At 40.2% G+C, this 24,943-nt stretch overlaps 1 protein-coding gene across 1 annotated transcript; it reads right to left on the bottom strand.

The window, feature by feature from the left end:
- Positions 1-623: 623 nt before the first annotated feature.
- Positions 624-23,045, bottom strand: PSMD12 (proteasome 26S subunit, non-ATPase 12). The gene is made up of 11 exons (XM_089540915.1): positions 22,983-23,045; positions 19,579-19,638; positions 17,945-18,073; positions 16,341-16,448; positions 14,570-14,674; positions 13,878-14,027; positions 13,597-13,731; positions 10,070-10,182; positions 9,055-9,229; positions 1,872-1,949; positions 624-1,080 (listed from the first exon to the last, which is right to left on the bottom strand). The coding sequence occupies exons 1-11, from the start codon at positions 23,043-23,045 to the stop codon at positions 871-873; spliced, it is 1,326 nt and encodes a 441-aa protein (XP_089397041.1). The 3' UTR covers positions 624-870.
- Positions 23,046-24,943: the final 1,898 nt, after the last annotated feature.

The raw sequence follows: 24,943 nt of genomic DNA on the forward strand, positions 1-24,943 counted from the left end.
GTGATATCCCTAGAAGTGCTATTTTAAAGAATTTTCAAACTGTAACTTGGTAACAATTTTTTATGAGCAAATATGGCTGATCTAACTTAAATGAAAGAAGCCATATTAATCTGAAAAAAATTAATAGGATCACAACATAGGCAACATTGCTATTTATCAAATGTAAATATAGAAGAGTAAAACACCACCTTGACTTACTTACATTCTCTTTTCATTTTAAAATCTTAAAGAAACAGTCTATATGTTCTTTTATTAAGACATCTGCAAGGCTGAACTCAGTTTTTCGTAAAAATTACTTCACTGTTACCATAGTTAAATACATGTCCAATTAAAAAATTACACATAAAAAGCAGAAACAGGCTACAACTTATCCCATGCCATCTTGTTAGAGCACATTCTATATAGCTACCATACTACAGCATAAAATAATAATGGTAATTCAGCTTTGTGCCTGAAATTCCAAGATACTTTGCTTAGGAAAAGTGAACATTATAGAACTACCTTGCACATTTTTTTAAACAAAATAATATATTATAACATACTCATATATCTGGAAGAGTGAAAAAGAATATCTAAGACTAATGGAAGTTTTTGCTGGACAGCTAAAGACAATCTGGAGTAAATTAAAGGCCATTTCCATTACACAGGCAATTTTATTGTTTATCCATCAATTGCAGCAAAAATGTTATAAACCATATGAATAATCAAAAGAACTTAATTGTCAACAATTCTTCAAAAGTGATTATGTTCTAAGTTTCACCTGGAAGGGTAAGATGAAAAAACAAAAACCCGCAAATATACAGTGGGATAAAGTCTCTTTCTATGACCAATTCAATGCCTCTCCCTAAGCATTAAGGCTACTGAGACATTCTATTGCAGGTTATGTATCATCTCCTCTTTGGCAATGAGATGTGTAGTTTTGTTAACTAGAGCCATCAATGAATTGAGCTTGTGAGACCAGTCATTGAGTAAGTTATTAGGGTCCTTCGGTCTCTGAAAGTTGATAATTCCTGCCAGCCTATCAACTTTGGCAAAGATGGTTTTATTCACCACCAAGTTGGACAAAAATTCTTCAGATTCCTGTAAAGCAAACAAACAGCACTGGATTAGATAGCTGAACAAAAATACCCTGCTTTGATTCACAGTAAGGATGCCTGTTACAGACTGCCAAAATAAAGCTGCTTCGGGTCTCTTTGGAGGTATGCTATTTAAATGATGCATGGGTCCTAAGAGTCCAGAGGTCACACCAAAGCCACACTCCATTCCTAAGCACTGGAGGGCAGCTTTGGTGCAGCTTCCGGATTCTTAGGATGCATGCATCATTTAAACAGCATACCTCCAAAGAGACCCGAAGCAGCTTTATTTTGGCAGTCTGTAACAGGCCAAAGATTGTCAGACTGTGAAGAACGAATATATCTGCTGATAAGTTGACTTAAATTCCTTTGCAATAAACAGGACTTCAGACATTTCAAATTGAGCTGTTTATCAACTTGGCTGCAAGCCAGACTTTTATCCCAAAACAACCTAATGTCTTTCCAGAACTGTAAGGAAAGAACTTAGTAAACACTAAATTTCACTTGACTACTTCTGCAACTATGAAATTAATAAAATTTCACTACAGGTTGAAATAAATATCCCTACATTTCGAGATGGCTCTAGGAAAAGGTCTTTGATTCCCAACTGGAAGAAAGGCCATATCTACCTCTAAGAAAGAAAGGGGAGATATGAATATGGGAACATACTAGCTTTAGTTAGGGAAGAGAATCACAATGTCAAAGCAAATGTGGCTCTAGGAAGGAAACTGTATTTTTCTACTATATCATTGCTTTCTTCTTGTACAAAATTACTAAGAAAACTTGAACATCACTTACATCAACTGATAGATCCAGAAGTTGTGCCATTCTTTTCATGGTAATTCTGGTATAATATTTTGCCATTATTCTAATATTCTAAAAGAAAGAAAAAGAATCAGCTACTGTAAAGAAAAAACTGAAATTGATTCCATATATATATATATATATATATATATATATATGCCAAATGTCTGTTTATTATAAATTAGGAAGTGACCTAAGACTATAAACCATAAAACTTTGGATTGGGTTATTTTTGTTATTATGCAAAGTAGTAAGCTTAATGGAAAAATTACTACTATCAACATTTTGTAGAAAATAGCACTTTTAACTGAATCCTCAATGGAACAATTCTTTCTAAATAGTTTAGTATTTAAATATAAAGCTAAACAAGTACCTACAGATTAAAATTACATTTTGCTGTCATTTCTTTGCTACATACTAGCTTGACCAGAGGTAGTGTCATGTGACACATCACGAATATAACATCCTCCATTTGGCATGCATCGATTCCCTTTATAAATCAAGGTTTATAAATTATTTATTATTTATTTGTTTATTTATTTCATTTTTATGCCACTTTTCTCCCTAAAAGGGACCCAAGGCAACTCACTGATAAAATAATTTAAAAGATTTTACAATAAAAAATTAAAAACAATTAAAATCAACTAGCTAAAAACAGTATAAAATGACATAAAAACATACAGATGTTTTCTTAAAAGGTACCTAAAAACACACATCTCAGATCAATCAATCAATCAATATTTATTGATCTGCCCATAGGCCATCTCAAAGTACCACAATACAAAATAGAAAAACAGAATAAAATTCTAAATAAAACTCTGTGTAGAACTCTAAATACCATATTTTCCGGCATATAAGGCGACTCTTGAAGTCTGCCTTATGCGCCAGAATTATACCCGAGACAGGCGAATGGCAAGGCCACCTCCCTGTCTCTGGGGTACTTGCTGAGTCCTCTCCCAGCCAGCCGGCACTCGTGCCAGCTGGAGGGGATCTCTCTGGAGGCCTGAGAGGATCCTCGGCGGCTGGGCTCTCACCGTCATTTTTTTTCAAAAGGCGGTGGCGGGGAAGCGGCTCCAGAGCCGGCCGGCCGAGGCAAAGAGCCGGCTCCTTACTTCTCCGTGCCGCCGCCGCTGCCGGGGATCCTCCAGCGGCTTCAAAAGTCCTCCGCGGAAGCCGCTGGAGGAGCAGAGGATCCCGGGTGGCGGCTGGCCAGCTCTGGAGCCACTTCCTCGCCGCCGCCTTTTGAAAAAAGAATGGCGGCAAGAGCCCAGCCGCCAAGGATCCTCTCAGGCCTCCAGAGAGGCCCCCTCAGCCGGTGCGAGACCCCCTGAGGGCAGGCCAGGGATGCTGCCGGCGGGCGACGTGGGGGGTCGTCTTTTACCCCCCCCCATCGCCTTATACGCCAGAAAATACGGTAATTAGAGTTATATAAGAGAACATGAGAGTAAAATATATAAAAATAAGAAAATATAACAAAAATGTATAGCTACAATACATTAGGCAATGTATGCAACAAAACTAAAAAATCACTCTGTAAGACTCTATGTAAAAGTTTAAAAAGAAAGATAATGAATAAGTAAAAATAATCATAATACAAAAGTCAGTCAGACTAAAATTACCATCATACATCAAAATTCTTCATCACCCCTGCAATTTACCCCAATCATCCCCACATATCTAGATCTCAGGTGTATTACTTTGCTTAATATATATTACTTCCAAACTAGATCAATTTTGTTAGCAAGTTCCTACAGCATGTACAACTGTGTATCAACTGGTTCCATTGCAAAATAAGGGATCAAAATAAAAGTTTAAACATTTGTGATCCTGATTTTGTATTGAAAGCAATTTTTGAATCTTGACCGCTCATAACGTAGGTTGTCCTAATATGGGTATCCCAGTACACAGTTCATTTGATATATGGACCGAGATACAGGTCTCTTTCCTGCTGATACAGTTTGCATTTAAGTAATATGTGAGCTATATCCTCAATTTCATGATTTCCACAAATACAGGTTCACTCATTATAAGGAATGCCGTTAAATCTCCTAAACCTTAACATGGTATCAAGCTGCTTGAATCTAGCTTGGGTAAATATCTCCCTCTGGTGTTTTGGCATTTGAATTTTTAGGTAGTTTGAAACTGAAAGGTCAGTTTATACTGGCTCAACCATTTTAAATTGCCTATCTTACTAAGAATGGCTATATCTTTTTGGGCCTCAATATCCAAGATTCTTTGTCTCGTATTCTTTTTTGCTTGGTCACTGAGTGTGCAACATACAGAGAGACCACAACTTATACTTATACAGTTTGTTAATTGGATAGACCAAACTGCTTGTACATGGGATTGTAATTGTTCAAAGAGACTGGGGTAATTATGTGCTTTAAGTAAAAGATTCGTGCATGCCTTTGCTCTAAGAGAACTCCTTTGGTGATGACGTAACCAGAATCCATTTTCAGAAAATAAGACACCAAGGTAGGAAAAGGTCTTCACTTGTTCTACTCCTCACCATCTAGTTGCCATCTATGTCTCAGGCGCATTACAGACGTGCCAAAGGGGCCTGCTAGGGTTAGGAAGGGGCATGGTAGGGTTGAGAAGGGGTGTCACTTCCTGATGCCCCTCAACCCTAGTACAGACCGAGTCCGTACAAAATGGCGGCGCCCATCCACAAGGGGGCTGCCATTTTGACATCGCGGACGCATAGCGTCCAGACGTCACACGGCGCAAGCGACGCTGCGAGTGTGCGACTAGCGCCTCGCGACGCCACTTCCGGGGCCCAGAAAGAAGTGCCATTTCAGTGCTTCTTTCTGGATGCGCCTGAGAACGGGGCAGTTCCTGGACGCAGCAACCGGCAGCAGCGCGAGACCGCCTGTTTTGGGCAGTCTGTAATGCGCCTCAGCTGTCTTTTACCAAACACCACTACATTTGACTTAGGAGTATATCACACAGAGCTTTTTGGAGATTTTCCAGCTCAGATCTGCGGTGACTGCGGGTCCAACGATGCAAATTCACATCATAACCCGAATGTGTTATCACATGCAATTTATTTCTATGGGAGCTCCTTCTGTGGCGCTTCTACAGTGAATCCAAAGTGACTCCTCATTTTGGTGAATTTGGTACAAGTGAATTGACAGAATTCGCATTCAAGCTCACTTCGATTTCACTCCGAATTGGTCTGGTGTGGAATGCAACTTTGCTTCCCTCCCAGTACACCCCCCCCCCCAAACCTCCAAAGAGGCAAATTTCCCATGATGCTGCGCTGCAATTTTGCCCCAGTTGCTTCCGCTGCTGGGAAGGGTAGATGACAGGGATAGAGGGAATGAACAGGAGGCTGGAGGCAGCAACAAACTCCAGCTCCCAGAATTCCATAGCACTGAGCCAGGACAGTGAAAGTGGAGTTAAACTGGAAGCAACTGTTACAAAGGGAAGGAGAGTGGACTGGATTCAGGGAGGTGGTATTTTAGGGAGCATGGAGAATAAGGGAAACTGCATCATTTCTGCAATCCTCCAAAATGGGTCTCCTTCAGATCCAAAGGATTTACTTCCAAGTAAACCTGCAGCTTCTACACTGATTATTTTGCAGTTAATAATAATAATAATAATTCCTTAATAATAATAATAAATGGATAGGGGCTCTGACACGGAGGATAGATATAGATGTGGCTGAAATGGATGGGGGCTGGAGGACCCATTTGAATTTGGGTGCCAGGGATGGAAAAATAGAAGGGCTTCATTCACGTGAGGCTGTCATTCACGTGAAAGAGGAACCAGGCTCCCTTCTTCACCCTGAAAGTGCAACGGTTAGGATGCGTTCAGACCCCCACTAAGCATGTGCAAGGGACCCAATTCGAATGTCCTGGTGTGGTAATACAATGTGCACTCACCACGCTTTGCTTAAATCTGCATCACGTGACTTGCTTGGAATTGAACTGACTCCGCTTCCCTCTTGGTTCAGAAGGGCAATGGAAAGGCAACAAGGTGTGGTAAAACATCACGTTTTAACGTGAATTTGCATTGCTAGACAGGAGTGACTTTGGATCTGGTGTGAAAAAACATCACTTTTCAAGTTGCTAGAACAGGAGTGACTGCGGATCTGAGCTGCAAACCCCCACATGTGATAAGGGCCTTAGATTTGTTAATAGATAAAGAAATATCCTGACAATAACAGCTGAATCTTCTTAATCTAAGCAAGCCAACTTGCAAGCAGGATAACAAAATCATATCATCTATGTAAAGCAGGATGTTACAAGATGTGCTTAAGATTGTGGGTATATGGACTACAGAGTCCTTCATTTCACTTGGTGAGTCATTAATATACAAATTGAATAGCAAGAGAGCTAATAGACATCCTTGTCTTACCCCTTTATGTGTGTCAATCTTATTTGTCATGGCGCCATTTATCCCATATCTCACTCTTAAACAGGTACTTGTATAGAGGGCTTTGATTAACAACAACAATCTCAATTCGATTTTAAGACCAATCAATTTGTTCCATAGTATTTCTCTATTCACTGTATCAAATGCAGCAGAAAGATCAATAAAAGTGGTGTAAAGATGTTTCCCTTTGTTGGCATATTTGGTAATCATGTGATTTAGAATAAAACCGTTGTCAGTGGTGGAACGATTTTGTCTAAAGCCTGCTTGTTCTTCTGTCAGAATTCCCTTTTCATTTACCCAGCATTCAAGTCTGTTCAGTAGGAACTTAGAATAGATTTTGGCTACAATGTCTATTAAATTAATAGGTCTGTAACTACTCGGGTCCTTATTCTTCCTTTTTTTATATATAGGGACTACTATTGCCAACTTCCATCCGATTGGGATGTGGCAGGTATTATTTATGTCCGTAAACAGGCCTGACAAATGAAGCACCCACCAAAACAATTCGGCTGGCAAGAAATCCTCCCCAGGAGCTTTGTTATTTTTCAGACTTGTAATAATAGACTGTATCTCTTCTTCTGAGAATAGAGGAAGGGGGATAGGGTTTCTGTACATCGGGAATCTATACTTAAATGCTGGAACATAGATGTATCATTTAAAGCAAATAATCCTTGATAATAATTTTCCCATTCCTTGGCAGGTATAGGGATATCATATAGAGATCTCCTTTCCTTTAGAATTCCTGTCACAGAATGCCAAAACACTGTTGAATTGTGACTCTTTGCCGCTAACTCAAGACTAGCCCAAATTGTAGTGGCATAATTTTTCTTCTTTAGTTTTATTAGTTTCTTATATTCCCTTCTAAGGGACAACATCTTAGCTTGAGTATGAATAGAGAAACACCTCTGAACAGATCTTAATGCTAACTTTAATTTCTTTTTCAGCATCCTACATTCCATGTCAAACCAGGGTGAGCTGCCTTTTTGGTAGCTTTTCACCAGAGGTTTAGTTGTTAGATAGTTCTTCAACATTTGGCACAGATGCAAATGCATTAATAACAGACAGCCAATCATTTGTTGGTGACTGAATTGTATTGGCCCACTTTTCCACTTTCTCTGAATTAAGATTATCTGATATTGCAATAGTATCAACTTTAGCCCATCTGAGCCTGCCATTATGACCCACCTCATTAATTGTCTGCAAACCATCTATCAGTCCTACTACTTGATCTTAAATCTGAGCTACCCCTTAGTATCACACTCACAGGCTGATGATCACTTTCGCCTCTTGGAAGAACAACAATTTCAGAAAAAAAGGTCAATTTTGTTACTTGAAACACAAATGAAATCTAATACGTTACTAGAGTTAGTTGCGTGGGTATCTGAAACTATCATCTTCACCTCTACCTCCCAAAATTTGTAGATTCCATTTGAAAATTAAAGAGACCAAATGCACTCCAGCACTGTTACTTTTGTTGTCTCTTGAACGCCACTGAAGATGGTTATCAAAAAATTCTTTTAGAAAATTATTCTTTTGGGCAAAATCATAAAGAGATGAGCCTAATTTGGCGTTAAAATCACCCAGTAGAATTATTACAGGTTGAGGATACAAGATTAATAGTTCCTGCATTACCACTTCTAAACCAATCCACTGATTGGTATAATATGAAGATGTAATAGGGGGAACATATGCATTTATCAGGATAACTTCCAGATCCTTATATCTGAATTTCATAACTAAAAAATGAGTATATTTGTCCCCATTATATAATTTCTCTCCTTGCCAATGCAATTCTTGTTTAATAAGAATGCAAAGGCCACCAGAGGCTCACCCTTTGTTTTTTAATTTTTTGGGCAGGGATATCTGAACTTTGAAAGCCTGGAAGTTTTATTGCATTATCCTCATCAGTTAACCAGGTTTTCTGAATAGCTACAACATCAAATTTAGAAAGAAAACCCACTAATTGAGCATCCACTGCTTCCTTCCACCCGGCAACATTCCATGTGACTATCTGAATACTTTCCCCACTGACATGCTGTTTTAAATCAGATAATGGGATAGGATTTATGGGCGTAGTCAGTCAATTAGTTTCTGTATCAGGAGCTATATTATCAATGCATCCTAAATAAACACAATTATAATTTGGGAAATCAATCTCTGACATCGAGGGGAGTGATCGTTGTTGACACACCCCATATAAAAACCCGCTTGAATAAAAATGTCTTCACCTACTGACAAAAGAAAAGCAGGGAGGGGACAGCCTAGCCTCCCATGGAAAGGCATTCCAGAGGGTGGAAACATTCTTTCAGAACTTTCAGATAGTCTGGACCTAAGCCATGTAGGACTTTATAGCTCATAACCAGCACTCTGAATTGTGCCTGGAAATAACCAGTAGCCAGTGGTGCTGTTTCAACAAGGAAGCTGTATGCTCCCTATAACTGGCCCTGGTCAGCATTCTGGCTGCTGCATTTTGAACCCACTTAAGTTTCTGAACAATTTCCAAGGACAGCCTCATGTAGAGCATGTTACAGTAGTCCAAACGGGATATAATCAAGGCATGTGCCACCATAGCCAGATCTGACATCTCAAAGAACAGGCACCGCTGGCACACAAGTTTTAACTGTGCAAATGGATTCCTAGCTACTGCTGAAACCTGGGCATCCAGGCTCAGATCTGAGTCCAAGAGAACATACAAGCTATGAGCCTGAGATTTCAGGAGTGTAACTCCATCCAGCACAAATTAACATTAACAGCATTCCTCACAGTCCTAAATAATAGGTAGAAAGCATATTCTGCTTACATGCTCAACTACTCTGTTTTTTAAATCTTTCCATCTTTTTTCTCCTTCTTCTGTATAACCAAATACATCTGTGGCAGGGCTTTCTAGAGAGCCTTCCCTCAATTCTTTTCCATATTCCTCAACCAAAGTGGTCCAGCGCATCAGTTCCATAGTGGTAAATAGTTTTAAAAGATCTCTGTTAAAAAAAGAAGAATGTCTCTGTAAATGGTCAACAGCATAATTCTCATACACTATAAAACAAATATGCACATCTGTTTAAAGTTCAGCAAGATTAGTCTATCAGTACAACAGTTTCTCTTGTTAACAGTTTTTAAAAAGTTTTAGGGAGTACACTGACCCAGCATACTAATTAATACTACTGAATATATATTACGTGTGTATATGCCACTTCGGTTTGATAGAAACATTAAAAGCTGCAAATGGTTCTCTATTATATCATTTTTATGCCATGTTTAGAAATCCCAAGGCAGTTTACAACACCATAAGTAATATAAAAAATTGTTGAAAACACCATCATATGGCATATGACAATTGAAACAGCTTTAGGCTGGGAGAGTTTGCCAAGACCAAAGTTACACTTTCAATAAGCACCTAAAACACACTAACATTGAGATCTGAAGTACCTGCACCTACAACAGCTATCTATGGGCCCGTACACACAGGCCAAAATAAAGCTGCTTCGGATCACTTTGGAGGTATACTGCTTAAATGACACATGCATCTTAAGAGGCCAGAAGCTGCACCAAAGCTGCGCTTCAGTCCTTAACGCTGGAGCATAGCTTTGGCGCAGCTTCTGGTCTCTTAGCACACACGCATCATTTAAACAGCATACCTCCAAAGTGAGCCGAAGCCGTTTTATTTTGGCCTGTCTGTATGGGCCCATAAAATTCAAACATCACTGCATGTTGTAATAATGCCAACTCAAAATATCTTATGTATCTTTAACTATCACAAAGAACATATGTTGAACATCATGTCACATCACAGTAACATTTAGCATGCCAGCTATACATACTTATACTTAGGAATATCTTCTAGTTTTTTATCGCTGCTTATTCTATGCACCAGGTCAGACTGTTCATTGTCATAAGGTGAAAGAATAACATATAGAACAACACTCTTCAGGGCCTGTTTTAATGAAAGAGAAAAAAAAACTTAATTTTGCTGAGAAACCACCACACAAAAGATTTGTAATTTGAACTGACATCTTCACATGCCAATGGCATATATATATGTCTGTACCTGGCTTCTACTCCACCAAATGCATCTGAGGAAGTAGACTGAAGTCTATGAAAGCCCATGCTGTCAATTTCTTTCTTTCAGTTAGTCTCAAAGGTGCTACAAGCTCTCTACGTACTGACACAGCTATATCTTTTAATTCAGTTAAACAAATGTTATTAATACAATTAAAACACCCTTCTCTGTGGATTTGCTTTCTGTTTCATTTACTCAGTCCAAAAAATATCCCCCCAACTCACCTACTGCCCTGTGCTGCCCTGTGGAGGACAGGGGACAAAACTGGTCCCAACCTTCCTCTCATCATTTCCTACATTTGTGGACATCTCCAGTGCAATTCTATGGTAATACTTGGCCTGGGAGTTCACGTTTCACTTGTGAGGAACTAATAAGAGGAAAGTTGGAAGTGGATCGGTTCCCCTATCCGCCACAGGGCAGTAGCTTAGCAGCGGGGAGGGAGAATATTTTGTCTATATTTCTGCAGTCCAAAAATGTAGTCAAAATATAGGGTTTGATACTATCTGCAGTTTTGGACATCTGCAGGGGATCTTGCATCATATCCACTACAGATAAGGGGTCTTACTGTGCAGATACAACTGCCATTCAGAACAGAGGGCCAAACATATCTATGTTCTTATAATTAATTAAATGCACATTATTACAAAATCATAAGAACAGTGATCTGGAACAATTAACAAATCCATCAAGTCCAAAAGTGACTATACATTTACTATACATCCTTTCAATGTGGCAAAATTCAGGTTTAGACAGAATGGACTTCTGTTCATGCAACAGGTCCTTCCCTCTTCTCATCTACTTCTGTAGCATTGGCTCCAAAAGATCCCCTCAAACCTGACACAGAATTTATGCATATGAGTGTGATGGAGCCACTGGGCAGACTTGGCTTCCTGTCAGCCAGTCACAATACCAGGCAGGAGTAAGTGCCTGTGAATTCAGTTAAGGGAGAGATGAAAGGTTTTTTTTAATTTTTCCAAAAATACAAATTATACAATCATGTTTGATATTATAATTTTGGGGGAGACGAAAGTTGAGGGAGAGTTTAAAAGAGCTGAAAGGAATTGAAGGAAATTGAGTTGAGGGAAGGTTCGAATTCAGGGGAGGTTCCTGAATGAGAGTTCTAGGGAGCGGGTCAGATTGGGAATCTGACTGGGCCTAGAGAAAGTCAGAAATGTAGAGTAACTGGAGAAAGAGACAAAAGGTCAGACAAATACAGTCAGAAAAGAATACTGACTGGGAGAAAGTGTACTGGAGATTGTAAAGAGGAAACTCTGAAATGCCTGCAACTGTTATATTAATGTAACCAGACCATATCTGAACTATTCTACTTAAGTTACTTTGTTGCTATTAAGTTGCTAAATGTTATTCTATAAAGTTAATGTTTATTTGTTATAACAGACGCCTCTGCCTGAGTGAATTGTAAACCATATAGGCATAGACAAACACACTACCTAAGATATTAAACTTGTAAGAGGAAGACACTTGGGACCCTAGTCCTGATACATTTAGGGAAAGTGTATAAGGGTGGATGCTGGACATCATTGATGAGAGGCTTTCTATAAGTGAGGGGTAAAAGGTAACCTCAAGGCATAGAAAGGAGGTTGCAGCACAATGAGGCAGAGAATGGCTTTCTCCCCTGTTCCACTAAGGGAAGTAATTCCATTGGTAAAAGGGGCTAATTGGATATAAGCTACAGAGGGAAATATTCTTAAAGATCATCCAGTAAATTGGTCCTTTTGCCATCCAAATGTTTCTCGCTTTACATTTATCAAAATTAAATAACTCTATTCCCATGTAGAGTGGTTCTAGGTCTTTCATTCTTACAAATAGGCCATTTCTCTTCCTCAATCCCTGCAGCATATAACTTCTAAATCATGTTTTGCACTCATTTCTTGTCCATGGTAGACAAAGATCTGATGATACCAACTGTTTTAAGAACAGCTGTCTGTGGAGCTAAAAACAAAGTGGTCTTCCCTCCTCCAAAAATACAAACCTGAACTCCTCCAGTAATTCCTCACATTCCATAACCCAATGCGTATCTGTTTTTGCCAACGCCCTCTGAATTCTTTCAAGTTTTCCTATGTCTTTCTTCGAACGTACTGCAGAAACAATACAGCAAAGAAGACACTAGTGCTGAAGAGGAGCACCTTTCTCCTAATCAAATTTAAGCATTATCTTGCCAACTCCCTTACACTGCTGACTCCCATTTCGTTTGTCTTCAAATGATAATCTGTCCTTGCTACTCTCTTTACAAATCAATACACGGGCTTTGGATGCTCTTTGTATTTGTTATTCTTCCTAATTTGTAATCTGATTTATTTATTAAAGATGTGCTTCCTCTTTCTAAAGTAATTAATGATTGTATCAGACAGCAAAAAAAACAAAGAAACAATATCTTTGGACTTTGGGCTAAGTGATCTCATTTTGAAAAGCAAACTACTCCCTTCACTTGAAAATGGAAATGTAAGGAAATAGGGCCTCAGTTCAGGCTCCCAGCCAATTTAGTAAAGCATCTAGTAAGGACAGTGCAAGATACTGACTCTGCCTGTTTGAACAGATCTCAAGTTGTTTTAAAAGTGAAGAAAAGGTTTTGTCAAATGTAACTGAAGCAAGAGAAAGAATTCAGCAGATGGTGGTTTTCTGACAAAGCTGGAAGTCACATGAATGCAGACTGGAAGACGTATGTGCTTCCTTAGCCACTTTCCACACACCAGGTTCAGACACTTACTGAGCTGACACTGCAACATACAGTAGGGTAGCAAAAGCAAACATAATGGAACAAGATGTGCACTCTCCATAGAGAGGCTTGCTGGCATAAAGACTCTTCCTCCTTCTTTCGTGAATTGGGCAAGGATTCATTATACAGTTCAAACATGTGCATCACTTGTATGCTCTTGTGTCCTCAGTGAAGGAGCAGGCTACCAGAGCAGCCTCTGTTAGATTTCAGTGAGTTTCATGAAGAAAGGAAATATTTGTGGAAAGAAAATGTGCAACTATGTAACCCAATGTTTCCATAATAAAGAGCATAATGGATGTGAAAAACTGATTTTGTGGGATGTTTTCATTAATAAAACAAACTAAGCCACAAAAAGAATTTCAAACAGAATACGTCCCAACGGTTTTACTGAAAAGTAATTGCTGGAAGGTGACAGAATTTGACTACAGCTCTCCCTCAACTGAATGAATAGGCACAGTTTCCACCAATAGATGAGCTACATCTATTTCACATGGCAGTGGACCATTCAAATTATTCTTCTTGCATACTGCAGTACATTCTTTTTATTTTACCTGTTGCCATTTTTCACCTTCAGCCTGGATACAAGGCGTATCATAAATTGCTCTGTAGTGCTTGCAGATGGAAAGATAGGAACCCTCATGTTGATCCAGCTGAATCATTAAATTGTAGTACTTCAGTTTTAATTTCTGAAATGTCAAATAATCTCAGGTTAACACAAACACATTAAACCTGGAAGCTGAACACTCTTCAATACGTCTGACAAATCTATTTTAAACCATGTGCCTAATAGCCGTAAATAACTAGAATATAAACCTGCTACCATCAGACTTACTTCTGTATTTTCTTCCTGGAAAAATTTAGTGTTAATTTTTTTGCTAATAATTTGGGTTCGAATGTAGTCCTTCACAGCCAGACAAAGTCTCATCTGTTCCAAGATGAATTCCACACGCTCTTTCTTTTCCATTGATCCATATGTTTCCACCTAATATTCAGAATATATAATACATTACAGACTGTAATACACAAAAGTTGAAGACAGCACACACTACCTCATTAATAAAAAGTGGACTGAAATACTGAATTGTTTATTATCAAGTGTTTAAAATGCTTGGCTTTTAGCTACCTAGAAAGTTATATTAGTTGTACTAAAAAAGGTAAGATATATGGGTAGATTCAGCATGTGAACAGAAACTGTGCTTATAATTCATTTTGTGTCCATGATTCATTATTTGTTTCAACACAGTCTGTGCAGCTCAGCTACAAAAACCTCACTGCTTTTGCTTCTTTCAAGATTTCAGTTCAGAATAACCACAGAATACTATAGGGCTTTGTGTAAACAGCACTAGGAAACTGTAACCATTTCTGGTAAATAATGTGGTGTATCCTACAAACAATGGATAAAAATACTGTAAAAGGTACTTTAAATATAAAAATAAATTCTGAAACCTTCTAGTTGGTACAATTTTCTCTTTATTATGCATCAAAACAATTACTCAATAGTTCTAAGCATTTTTGGTCCTTTACCTGAAGCTCTTGCAGAATTGAAGCCGCTTCTTTCACATCTCCACTCTGTTCTTTGATTGTTGCAAGAGTATTTGTCAGCCTAGCCCTCTCAATTTCAACATAAATCTAAAAAGAGAAAGATTTTATTTTATGTAAGTTATTTTGCTCCCAAAGAGCGTCTTTAATATTAAATTAAGTTCTAAAATAATTTTGCTGTAATTATTATCTCCAATCTGGATTTCTATAACATAATTAAGGTTGCTTCTGAAAACATTCCATAAAATACAGCTGGACTCCGATTAGGGTAGAAACATGCCTGTCATTGATCTGGTATTCCAGACATTTGTCTGTCAGGCATCAGTTAAACACTTCTCACTTTATACATGCTTTCAGGAATGAAACAAGTGTTTTATATGTCTTCTGCTGTTTGTCTGCATTATTTTTATTGCATTTTAGCAGACATTGGTAATTTATTGATTTAGCTTATTTGTGACTTGTGAATTTATCCCAGGGGTTTCTTTAATGTAGACTGTTAGATGGTTTTAGGATCTGGAAGACTCTGTCATATTATGTCACTGTATGTATGTCCTGGACATAAATTTAAAGCTCCAAGCTTGAAACTAGTTGCTTTCTTCAACATGTACCAAGCCAGACTCTGAGATCTCCTCCATAGATCCTTTTCCAGTTGCCTGCAACAAGTGATGTATGATGGGTAGCTAAGGGACTTCATGGAAGGGGCACCCTGGTCAAAGAATGCCCTCTCCAGAGAGTCTCTTTTTGTGGAATTTACCTGGCTTTGAAAATGTTTTTTCTCTGACTTATAAATCCATTGAATTTTAGGTACACTGTAAACCTTTTAGGGATGATGTGTCCTTTCCTATGCTGTCTGATTCTCTTCTGCTGATTTTTTATTGAACTTTGAAAAGCTAGAATTAGTTTATTGTTTTGTGATTATTATTTTATTTCTATTTTTGATTATTTGTAAGCTGCTCTGGAAATACTGTGATGGAGCAATAGGTAAATATACATACCATATTTTCCAGCGTATAAGACGACTTTTTAACCCTTTTAAATCTTGTCAAAAGTCAGGGGTCGTCTTATACGCCGGGTTAGGCCCAGCCTTCTCAGGCTTCAAGAGAGCCCCGCAGCCCAGCGCATTTGCCGACAACCTCCTCCCACCTTCCAGGCCTTCAGAGGCCCTCTGAAGCTGGCATGCGCCCGGCCTCCTCCTGCCTTCCCAGGCCTCCAAGGAGGCCCAGGCTTCCACAGAGGCCGCAAGAGAACACTGCGGCCTGGTGCATACGCCGCTGGCCTCCTCCCACCTTCCAGACCTTCAGAGGCCCTCTGAAGCCAGTGCGCGCCTGGCCTGCTGCTGCCTGCCCAGACCTCCAAGGAGGCCCCCTGAAGCTAGCGTGTGTGGGTACCAGGCCCCCTTAACTCAGCCCATAGTAGGCCAGGGTGCTGCCTGCACGCAAGGCAGGCTTTGCAGGCCTCTACAGAAGCCTGGGGAGCCAGTGCATGTAGCCCCCTCCACAGGGTTGAAGTTTCAAAGTTTTTTAAATGTTTATTTGGTATGCTTTGGAAGAGGGGTAGTCTTATACGGCGAGTATATACCAAACTCTATATTTTAACTGGAAAAATTGGGGGTCATCTTATATGTCCAGTCATCTTATACGCCGGAAAATATGGTATATAAATATATTTGCCTTGAGCCCAATTATTCGAGAAAAAGTGGGTTATAAATCAAACAAATAAATAAAACTCACAGCTTTTAAAGAGAAACAAGTCTTACCTTCCCTTCTGTGACCATCCGCAATGTGTCAATTAATCGCAATTTGATTGATAGATCTGAAATCTCTTCAACGTAAGAACAGCACTGTTGGACCATTTTAGCAACTGCCTAATGCAAATACAGGAAAAACTGCAATCTCAGTATATGCTTCTTTTTTGTATCCTTTACTTCACAAGGCTTATCTAGAACTCCAGTTATCAAAGTTGTTTAGTAATGGTGCCCTTAACACAAAAATTAATATCTATCAAAACAGATAATCTTTGTAGACAAATATCTGAATGTGCTTTATTTAAAGCAAAAAGGCAGACACTACTAAAAGAATGTCTGCTTTTCTATTCACAGACATCAACACATCGACTGGGGAGACATTCAGAAGTAAATGCAACAGAAAAGCTTCTTCCAATTTTTCTCATTTTAACAACTTTGGTTAAAGTCTCTGAAACTGATTTGTTTTTTCAGCAAGACAAAGTACTCTGTGAAACAACAAAATACCCCAGCTGCCATTGACAAATATTTATTATAGTGAATAGATCAACACTGTAATAATATAAGGGGAACCATTCCCATCCATTAGAGTTTGGTTTCCCCTGTAGATGGGGAAAAGCTCCAGATTATTCCACAGGTGGTGACATGTGAATGCCTGCATCAGTGCATCCATGTGCTACCAATGATTACTATGGGGTGTAGCAAATTGTGGATGCTCCAATGTGCTACTATTTATGGCTTCATACAAAACTTATAAATGTTTCCAACTTACTGAACCTCTACCAAACTGAATGGCCTTCCTATGAGCAACTGGTTTTCTGGTATGCTAAAATGACACATTTTTGCATGGGAGCCAAAGTAATGCTGCTGTTTTTAAAAAGCTTTTTAATTTTTATAATAATAGGACAAAATCAAAGATTTTAATTGAGTTCCAGTTGCTTACTTCAGATGGTATTACTACAATTAATCCTATTGTGGAATGACACACAGCTGAATAAATCTCACAGGCACCGGTAACCACAATGTACAAGCTCCACTCCTGCTGGCAGCCTATTTGAAAGTGGGCTGTGTGGTCACCATGGTCCCAGGCTGATCAGGGCCTGATTGCAGTTGGAGCAGCCCGTCTGTTTCACCCCTCTGTTAATTTCGATGTAAGTAACATATACTGTGTTTCCAATCCTTTTTGAATTTTTTAAAGAAATGCAACAAAACCATCAAGACATAAGAGTCTGAATAAGTAATTAGAACCTATAGAGGACTAACAAGGAAGTGGATTTAGCCATTCATTCAGGAGGACTTTAAAAATATGCTAGTGTGTCTCTTCAAGTCATTATTTTCATCAAGATTATGGATAGTTGCTGGGATGTAAGTGGCAACATCCCAGAAGTTTAATTCTACTGATGATCAGGAATGCCTCCAGCAGGAGCAGCAATAATTTTAAAATTCATTAGGATCACAAGAAGCAGAGTCCCTTTCTCAAAATGACAGCATGAAGATGACAGCACCAACATAATTATCAGTGGCAACAAAAAGCAGTTAATTATCAATGTCTACAGATGATTTTCAAATATCCAGTTTTGTGGTTTTGTGCACTCACCCCACTCAGTGTAATCTCTTACCTGTTTCAACTGACTTCTCCTCTTTGACAGAAGAATAATATTTTCATTAAGAGCATCCCAGTCTTTAGCATCATAACACATTTTAACTACAGCAACCAAAATCCGAGAAGTGGATACCATATCTGAGGCCTAAATGGGAGGAAAAAACACTACATAATTAGGAGACCAAAGATAGAGCTACTAGCTAGAATCCTATTGATGCAGTATCTGCCCCACAATGCATAATTTTTCAGACATTCCTCATATAACCCCCCCTCCCCCCACACACAAAAAGATAATTTCCAAGCATCATTTTGTGGCTGGTGGAAGGTACCCTAGCAGCATCTCACTGGAGATCTGAAGCTGGAAAAAGAAAGCAACTTTAGTACTCTGCTCCATGGTGCAGATTTGTAGCTGAAGGCCACTTAGCTAGTTCTTGCCTGACTCCATTCTTGGAAACTACCTGGAGAGTGGGGAGAAACACAGATCTGGTTCCAGATCATTATGCTCCACAAGTGTCATGTAGGAACCCACCAACTGTTTCTAGAAGGTAAAAATTAAGAACATTTTCAAGGAATTCCAATGAAGCACTGGTAGTTATGAAGCATGTTTCTTCTACTGAATTGTACAGTATTAATGCACTTTGAACAACATAAAGCCATAGTTAGAAATCAATTTGCTGTACTGCTCACTGTACTAATCACATGAAGCACATGTACCCCAGAAATATAGTGACAATGTGCTAAAGAACAACAGAGATCCCTTTGGAGCCACACTCCATATTAATCTGGAACATGGGTCCCAACATTTTGCAGCAACCAAGCCTATCAGGAACTCTTGGTTTGTGTTCCCATATTGGTATATACCCTTCCACAGAATGCCTGTCATGGTAGCCAGTAACAACGCAGCTACTTGCCTAAATGTAAAATAGTAGCCTAAAACAATGATTCTTAACTCGTGTGTGCGCGTGTGTGTAAAACCGTCCTACTCTTTTCGAACAGTTTTCTTCCCCATCACCCATTTCATGGAAAGCAAACTAATGAGGGCAGATTCAAGCAAAATGACCATGGAATGGAAGATGGTCAGAGGCAGAATACAATCAGAGGCGAAGTCTGAGCATCAAATGCTGGTCAAATTTTTGCCACTACGAAACTCATATTTCACAGAAGGAAAACTACTAGTATTCACAGAAACATATACATATTTATCCACAGAAGATAAAACATTCCCATCCTAAACAAATAAACTGGAAACGTTCAAACTAACAAACACTCAGCACACTAAACAGGTAAAATGCACACAATTAAAATGAAGGCAAACAGTCCACTTTGCCCCTCACCTCCTCTAAGCCCTTAGGATGACACCTAGCACTACTTTCACCCAGGTTATTGAGGGGAGGGACCTCTAAATGAAGTGATCTGCCTCAGAAACTCATTCTTGGTGAGAAGGATGTACTAAGACCAGGTTTTGCTCTTTAGGAAAAACTATCAACTACCATTTTGACCTCTGCAAGAGAGGCCCTAGCTACAACCACAACAGGATGGTCAGAAGCCATCAGTTCACACTCAAAGTTGCTGTGGAAACACTGTAGGACTATATGGCCATTAAAACTACTTTTTAAAAAAGGTACCAATTACTTGGTGCATTGTACTTACAGTTCGAGTCTGTTTTTCCAAGGACAATAAGGTTTCAATTGCTTCTTGAAGTCTTCCATCCTAAAATGCAATGCATACTGTTCAATAGGAAGACACAACAAGTATTTTTAAACTACAAAGAGTTGGTACACTACATATCCAACATGACATTTAAGAAAGCTAGTTAAAATGTATAATCCTTTGTCATATAAATTAGGAAACCACATTTTGAAATGAAGCAACAGAGCCAACTTCACCCCAGTCAATTGTTACTATGTATCACAGAAAAGAATGAAATTTAAATGACTTACAACTTGTTTTGTTGGTTTTGACTGAACTGAGTGCAGATGGACAGTCATCAATTTCATATGTGTACAATATCTTTTTAAAGACACCTAGAGCTCCAGGCTTCATATCTCAAATTACTTCAGTTACAGTCTCAAATGTTGGTCCACCAGACACCTGGGATTTCAGCTCCCCAAATTCCTCACCTTTGGCTACTTCGGCTCTGAATTCTGCAAGCTGGAGCCCAAAACATCTGGCGGACCAAAGACTGGGAAACATTCCTTTAAATTGCAGCTGCACAGTAGCCTCTCTAAGGTCAGGAACCATGCAGTCATTATAAAAGTGAAAGCCAAATTATGCATTTAGCCATCAACCTGATATGTTTTTTTTTCCTGAATCAAGGTTACTCACTCACATGACTCTTCAACCAGAAGTCACTACTGAAATCACGTCTTCACAAAACAGACTTTGAACAGTATTACAAAAACAACTTTACCATGAATAATTTGCCACACAGATGAGAACATAGTGTATAGCTATGTATATTTTACAAATTGATTCCCTCGTGGTTGACTTTCAGGCAAGGAGTGAACACATTTCTATATTATTAAGCATTTTGTTTTAATTTTCTTGTCATTCAGAAAAAAACAACTTAAGAATACAGATTTTTGAGTAAACACAAGCATTGTGTGCGTATGTGCCTTCAAGTCAACTTATGGTGATCCCATAATTCAATAAATGTCATTGGGGTTTCATAGGCAAGAAATACTCAAGAGCTGGTTTTCCCAGTTCCTCCCTCTGAAATGTAGCCTACAGCGCTTCGCATTCATTGGTGGTCTCCCATCCAAATACTAGCTAGGTTTGACCAGATTCAGTATCCAAGCACTACAGTTATAGTGAAAATGAATATAAGGACTTCTTCCTCTTGCATCAAACTATATGTAAAAATTAGCTCATTAGTGCAAGGAACTCTATTATTATTTAACAACTGGCCACTGTTAATAAGGTAACCCTGGCCTATGTCCAACAAGCATGGCAAACCTTTCTTTTTCTACCTCCTTCCAGCAGTCATTCAAAATCTAACTCTGGAGCATTTTTCATTCCTGCTGGTTCTGTGGAAGCATGAGGCCTACAGGGGGGAATGGGATGCTATAGGCTGCATTCACACTGCGGCAATAATCCAGGTTGACATGGAGTTCTGGGATTTGTAATTTGTTGCGGCACCAGGTCTCTCACAGAGGGGCTAAATGTCACACAAAACTACAGTTCTCAGAATTCCATCACAAGGAGCCATGATAGTTAAAGTGGTGGCAACCTGGACGATTTTTGTAATGAGGGTGTGGCCATAGTCTTCCCTCCAATTTTCATTGACAGAAGGATTTCTATTACTGGTCCCAATCCATTGGAACCTGGTCATCCTCTGTATTTTCTGCGTTTCGTTATCCTCTGACCTCACTGTTAACAATCCCACCTGCACTTGCCAGCCACACAGATACAGTATTTCCAATTCAGGATAAAGTGTCATCAATTTGCTAGGGTGGGTTGTTGTCTACAAATGCTTATGCCATAATAAATTTGCAAGTTTTGAACATCGCTCTTTGTTGGTGTTGCTTTTGCTCCTTTTAATTGTCACAAAACACATTTATTGTTGCAATTTCATTGTCTTTCAATTTAAAGTGTAGTATACCGGAAGGGTTGCTGTTCAAATACAAGGCAGAAAACATTTTAAATAAATAATTTACCGGAAGGCATACTGACTTGATTTTTACCTAAACTCCAAAGCTGTAATGTTATAGTTACATTCCAAATAAAACAAGTATCCTTAACAGTTGTTTGTTAATGCCAGGTCCTCTGGGGGACATTTACTTCAGCTGACCAGGACAAGACTGGCCACTGTCACCCAGCTGCTGGGAGAGATCCAATAGCTAAATGGGCTCAAAACAGTATCTCTTCTGGCAAGCCTACTCAGAAGAGGGTAGTTGCTTTTAAACTGTGGGTTTTAAATTGGCATACTGTATTTTTAATTTTACGTTGGATGCTTTTACTGTGTCCTGTACTGGACATATTAACAGTGCTTTAAGCTTTAACAGTGTTCATGTTTTTGCTGCATTCAAGTGACGTTATGTGTTTTAATCCATGTTGCCCCTTACCTCGAGTCTTGGAAAGAGGCAGGTAAGAAATTATTATTATTATTATTATTATTATTATTATTATTGAGGGCTAGCAACTTCTTCACCAGTTAGGTTCCAAAACTGCCTATCAACCACAAATTATTTGCTTGCTTGTGCAGCCCAGCCTGGATACTGTTACTTAGAAGTCCCATTCAAATCTATGGCACCTCCTCTTAAATAAATGCACACAAGACTTCAACCTTTGCCTGACATCCAACAACTGAACAACAATTCACTGGGGATCTGCATGTTCACTCCTTAACAACTGTGGCTTCCAAGGAGAGTTCAGGCTTGATCTGGCCAAGGACCCATTTGTCTTCTTGGCCATTCAGGGCATCCTCAGCACTCTTCTCCAGCACCACATCTCTAATAGGTTTGTATATCTGTGTGTGTGTGTATTCCTACCAGAGGAGCCCAGTGCTTCAAGCACAGCCTCTGGAGTCAAGGGGAGTCTGGAAGCATCCTTTTCCCTGCAGCCAAGGAGCAACGCAAAGGAAAGGCCTGCCTCCATGTAGAGCCCAGGGAAGCTTTTCACCCGGCCTTCCAGCCTTTCAAATGGGTCCCTGGTCCTTCCATTGGACGCTGGGCGCCTGAGGCCCAAAACACCCGCTGCAGAAATCATAACCCAGTTCGAGACCGCTTTAACTGCCCTGAGGCCCAATGCTAGGGAGTTGTGGAAGCTGTAGTTTTGTGAGGCATTCATCCCTCCTCTGCCAGAGAGAGAGAGAGCGCTCTGGTGCCACCAATAAGCCACAACTCCCAGGATCCCCTCGCACTGGGCCAGGGCAGTTAAAGCGCTCTCAAAGAGGGTTGTTATTTCTGCAGCGGGTGTTTTGGGCCGGTGGCCTGAAAGCCTTTCCCCCGGCTCCTCCCTCCGTTGTGACCGGTGGGGAGGCTGGGGCCTAAGCAGGGCCTCGCCATGACTCAGCCCTCCAGCGGGAACGGCAGCAGCCTCCTCCTCCTCCTCACCCGGGCCATCTGCTCGCACTCGGGCAAGCGCTGGTCCACGGTGGCGCTGTAGTCCACCTCCATCTTCACGATGCGCCCGTCGCACCTCCATCTTCACGATGCGCCCGTCGGCCCGCTCCGCGCCGCTCTCCGCCATGGCTCCGGCCTCGTCGCCTCCTCCAGCCGAGAAACCTTCCGCTCCTCACCAGCAACCAGCCGCACACTGACTCACCGGAAGCGGAAGTCGGCGGGCGCCATTCTGTGGGCACCCGGGTGGACAGCCATTTCGGAAGGACCCCACCGCACCCTCTCTCTCTCTCTCTCTCTCTCTCTCTGTGCAGGCATCGCGGTAGACGCCTAATCTCTGAGCCACTGGCGGGGTCCTTCCTGAGGGGAGGGAGGGAAGCAAAGAGCAAGAGGGAGGCCAAGCAAGGAAACAGAGTTTCGTCGAAGGCTTTCGTGGCCGGCGTCCATAGCTTTCTGTGGGTTTTTCGGAGACTGATGCCAGCCACGGAGGCAGGCGAAGCGTCAGGAATAAACTCTTCTACCCCAAAACCCACACAAAACTAAGCATGCTTTATTTCCATTTGCAGCATTGTTCCCAGAGGAAATTCATATTCCAAATTTCTGGGGCCACGGTTCTAAAACAAACCAAGTTTTTATAGCATTTTGAACAAAAGAAACAACAAAACACATTTTCATTGGTTACATTGAATTAAAACATCCATTGGATGCTCAGATATTACACCTAACATACCTCTCCTATCTCTCCTGGTACCCATCAAGCAAACCCTTATCTATATGTTTTGTTTCACTGTCCTCAAACTGTCTCTTGCAGAACTTATTTTATTTGGGCTAGCAGCTTAAAACCTAGAGCCATTCACAGTTGTTTTCATTCCTAAACAGAACATTTAGCATGGGACATACTAAAACAAATGACAGAACTTGCCCATAGAGAGACATAGGGCAATACTTGCCCATAGGGAGACATTACTTGTCTATAGTTTCCCTATGGGCAAGTATCCCCCTATGTTTCCCTATGGGAAAGTATTCCCCTATGTTTCCCTATGGGCAAGTATTCCCCTATGTTTCCCTATGGGCAAGTATTCCCCTATGTTTCCCTATGGGTAAGTATTCCCCTATGTTTCCCTATGGGCAAGTATTCCCCTATGTTTCCCTATGGGTAAGTATTCCCCTATGTTTCCCTATGGGCAAGTATTCCCCTATGTTTCCCTATGGGTAAGTATTCCCCTATGTTTCCCTATGGGCAAGTATCCCCCTATGTTTCCCTATGGGAAAGTATTCCCCTATGTTTCCCTATGGGCAAGTATCCCCCTATGTTTCCCTATGGGTAAGTATTCCCCTATGTTTCCCTATGGGAAAGTATTCCCCTATGTTTCCCTATGGGAAAGTATTCCCCTATGTTTCCCTATGGACAAGTATTCCCCTATGTTTCCCTATGGGCAAGTATTCCCCTATGTTTCCCTATGGGTAAGTATTCCCCTATGTTTCCCTATGGGTAAGTATTCCCCTATGTTTCCCTATGGGTAAGTATTCCCCTATGTTTCCCTATGGGCAAGTATTCCCCTATGTTTCCCTATGGGCAAGTATTCCCCTATGTTTCCCTATGGGTAAGTATTCCCCTATGTTTCCCTATGGGCAAGTATTCCCCTATGTTTCCCTATGGGTAAGTATTCCCCTATGTTTCCCTATGGGCAAGTATCCCCCTATGTTTCCCTATGGGAAAGTATTCCCCTATGTTTCCCTATGGGCAAGTATTCCCCTATGTTTCCCTATGGGCAAGTATTCCCCTATGTTTCCCTATGGGTAAGTATTCCCCTATGTTTCCCTATGGGCAAGTATTCCCCTATGTTTCCCTATGGGTAAGTATTCCCCTATGTTTCCCTATGGGCAAGTATTCCCCTATGTTTCCCTATGGGTAAGTATTCCCCTATGTTTCCCTATGGGCAAGTATTCCCCTA

This window comes from Sceloporus occidentalis, unplaced genomic scaffold (genome assembly GCF_023333645.1).
Source record: "Sceloporus occidentalis isolate IW3139 unplaced genomic scaffold, rSceOcc1.0.p SCAF_1, whole genome shotgun sequence".
Classification (NCBI taxonomy): Eukaryota; Metazoa; Chordata; class Lepidosauria; order Squamata; family Phrynosomatidae; genus Sceloporus; species Sceloporus occidentalis.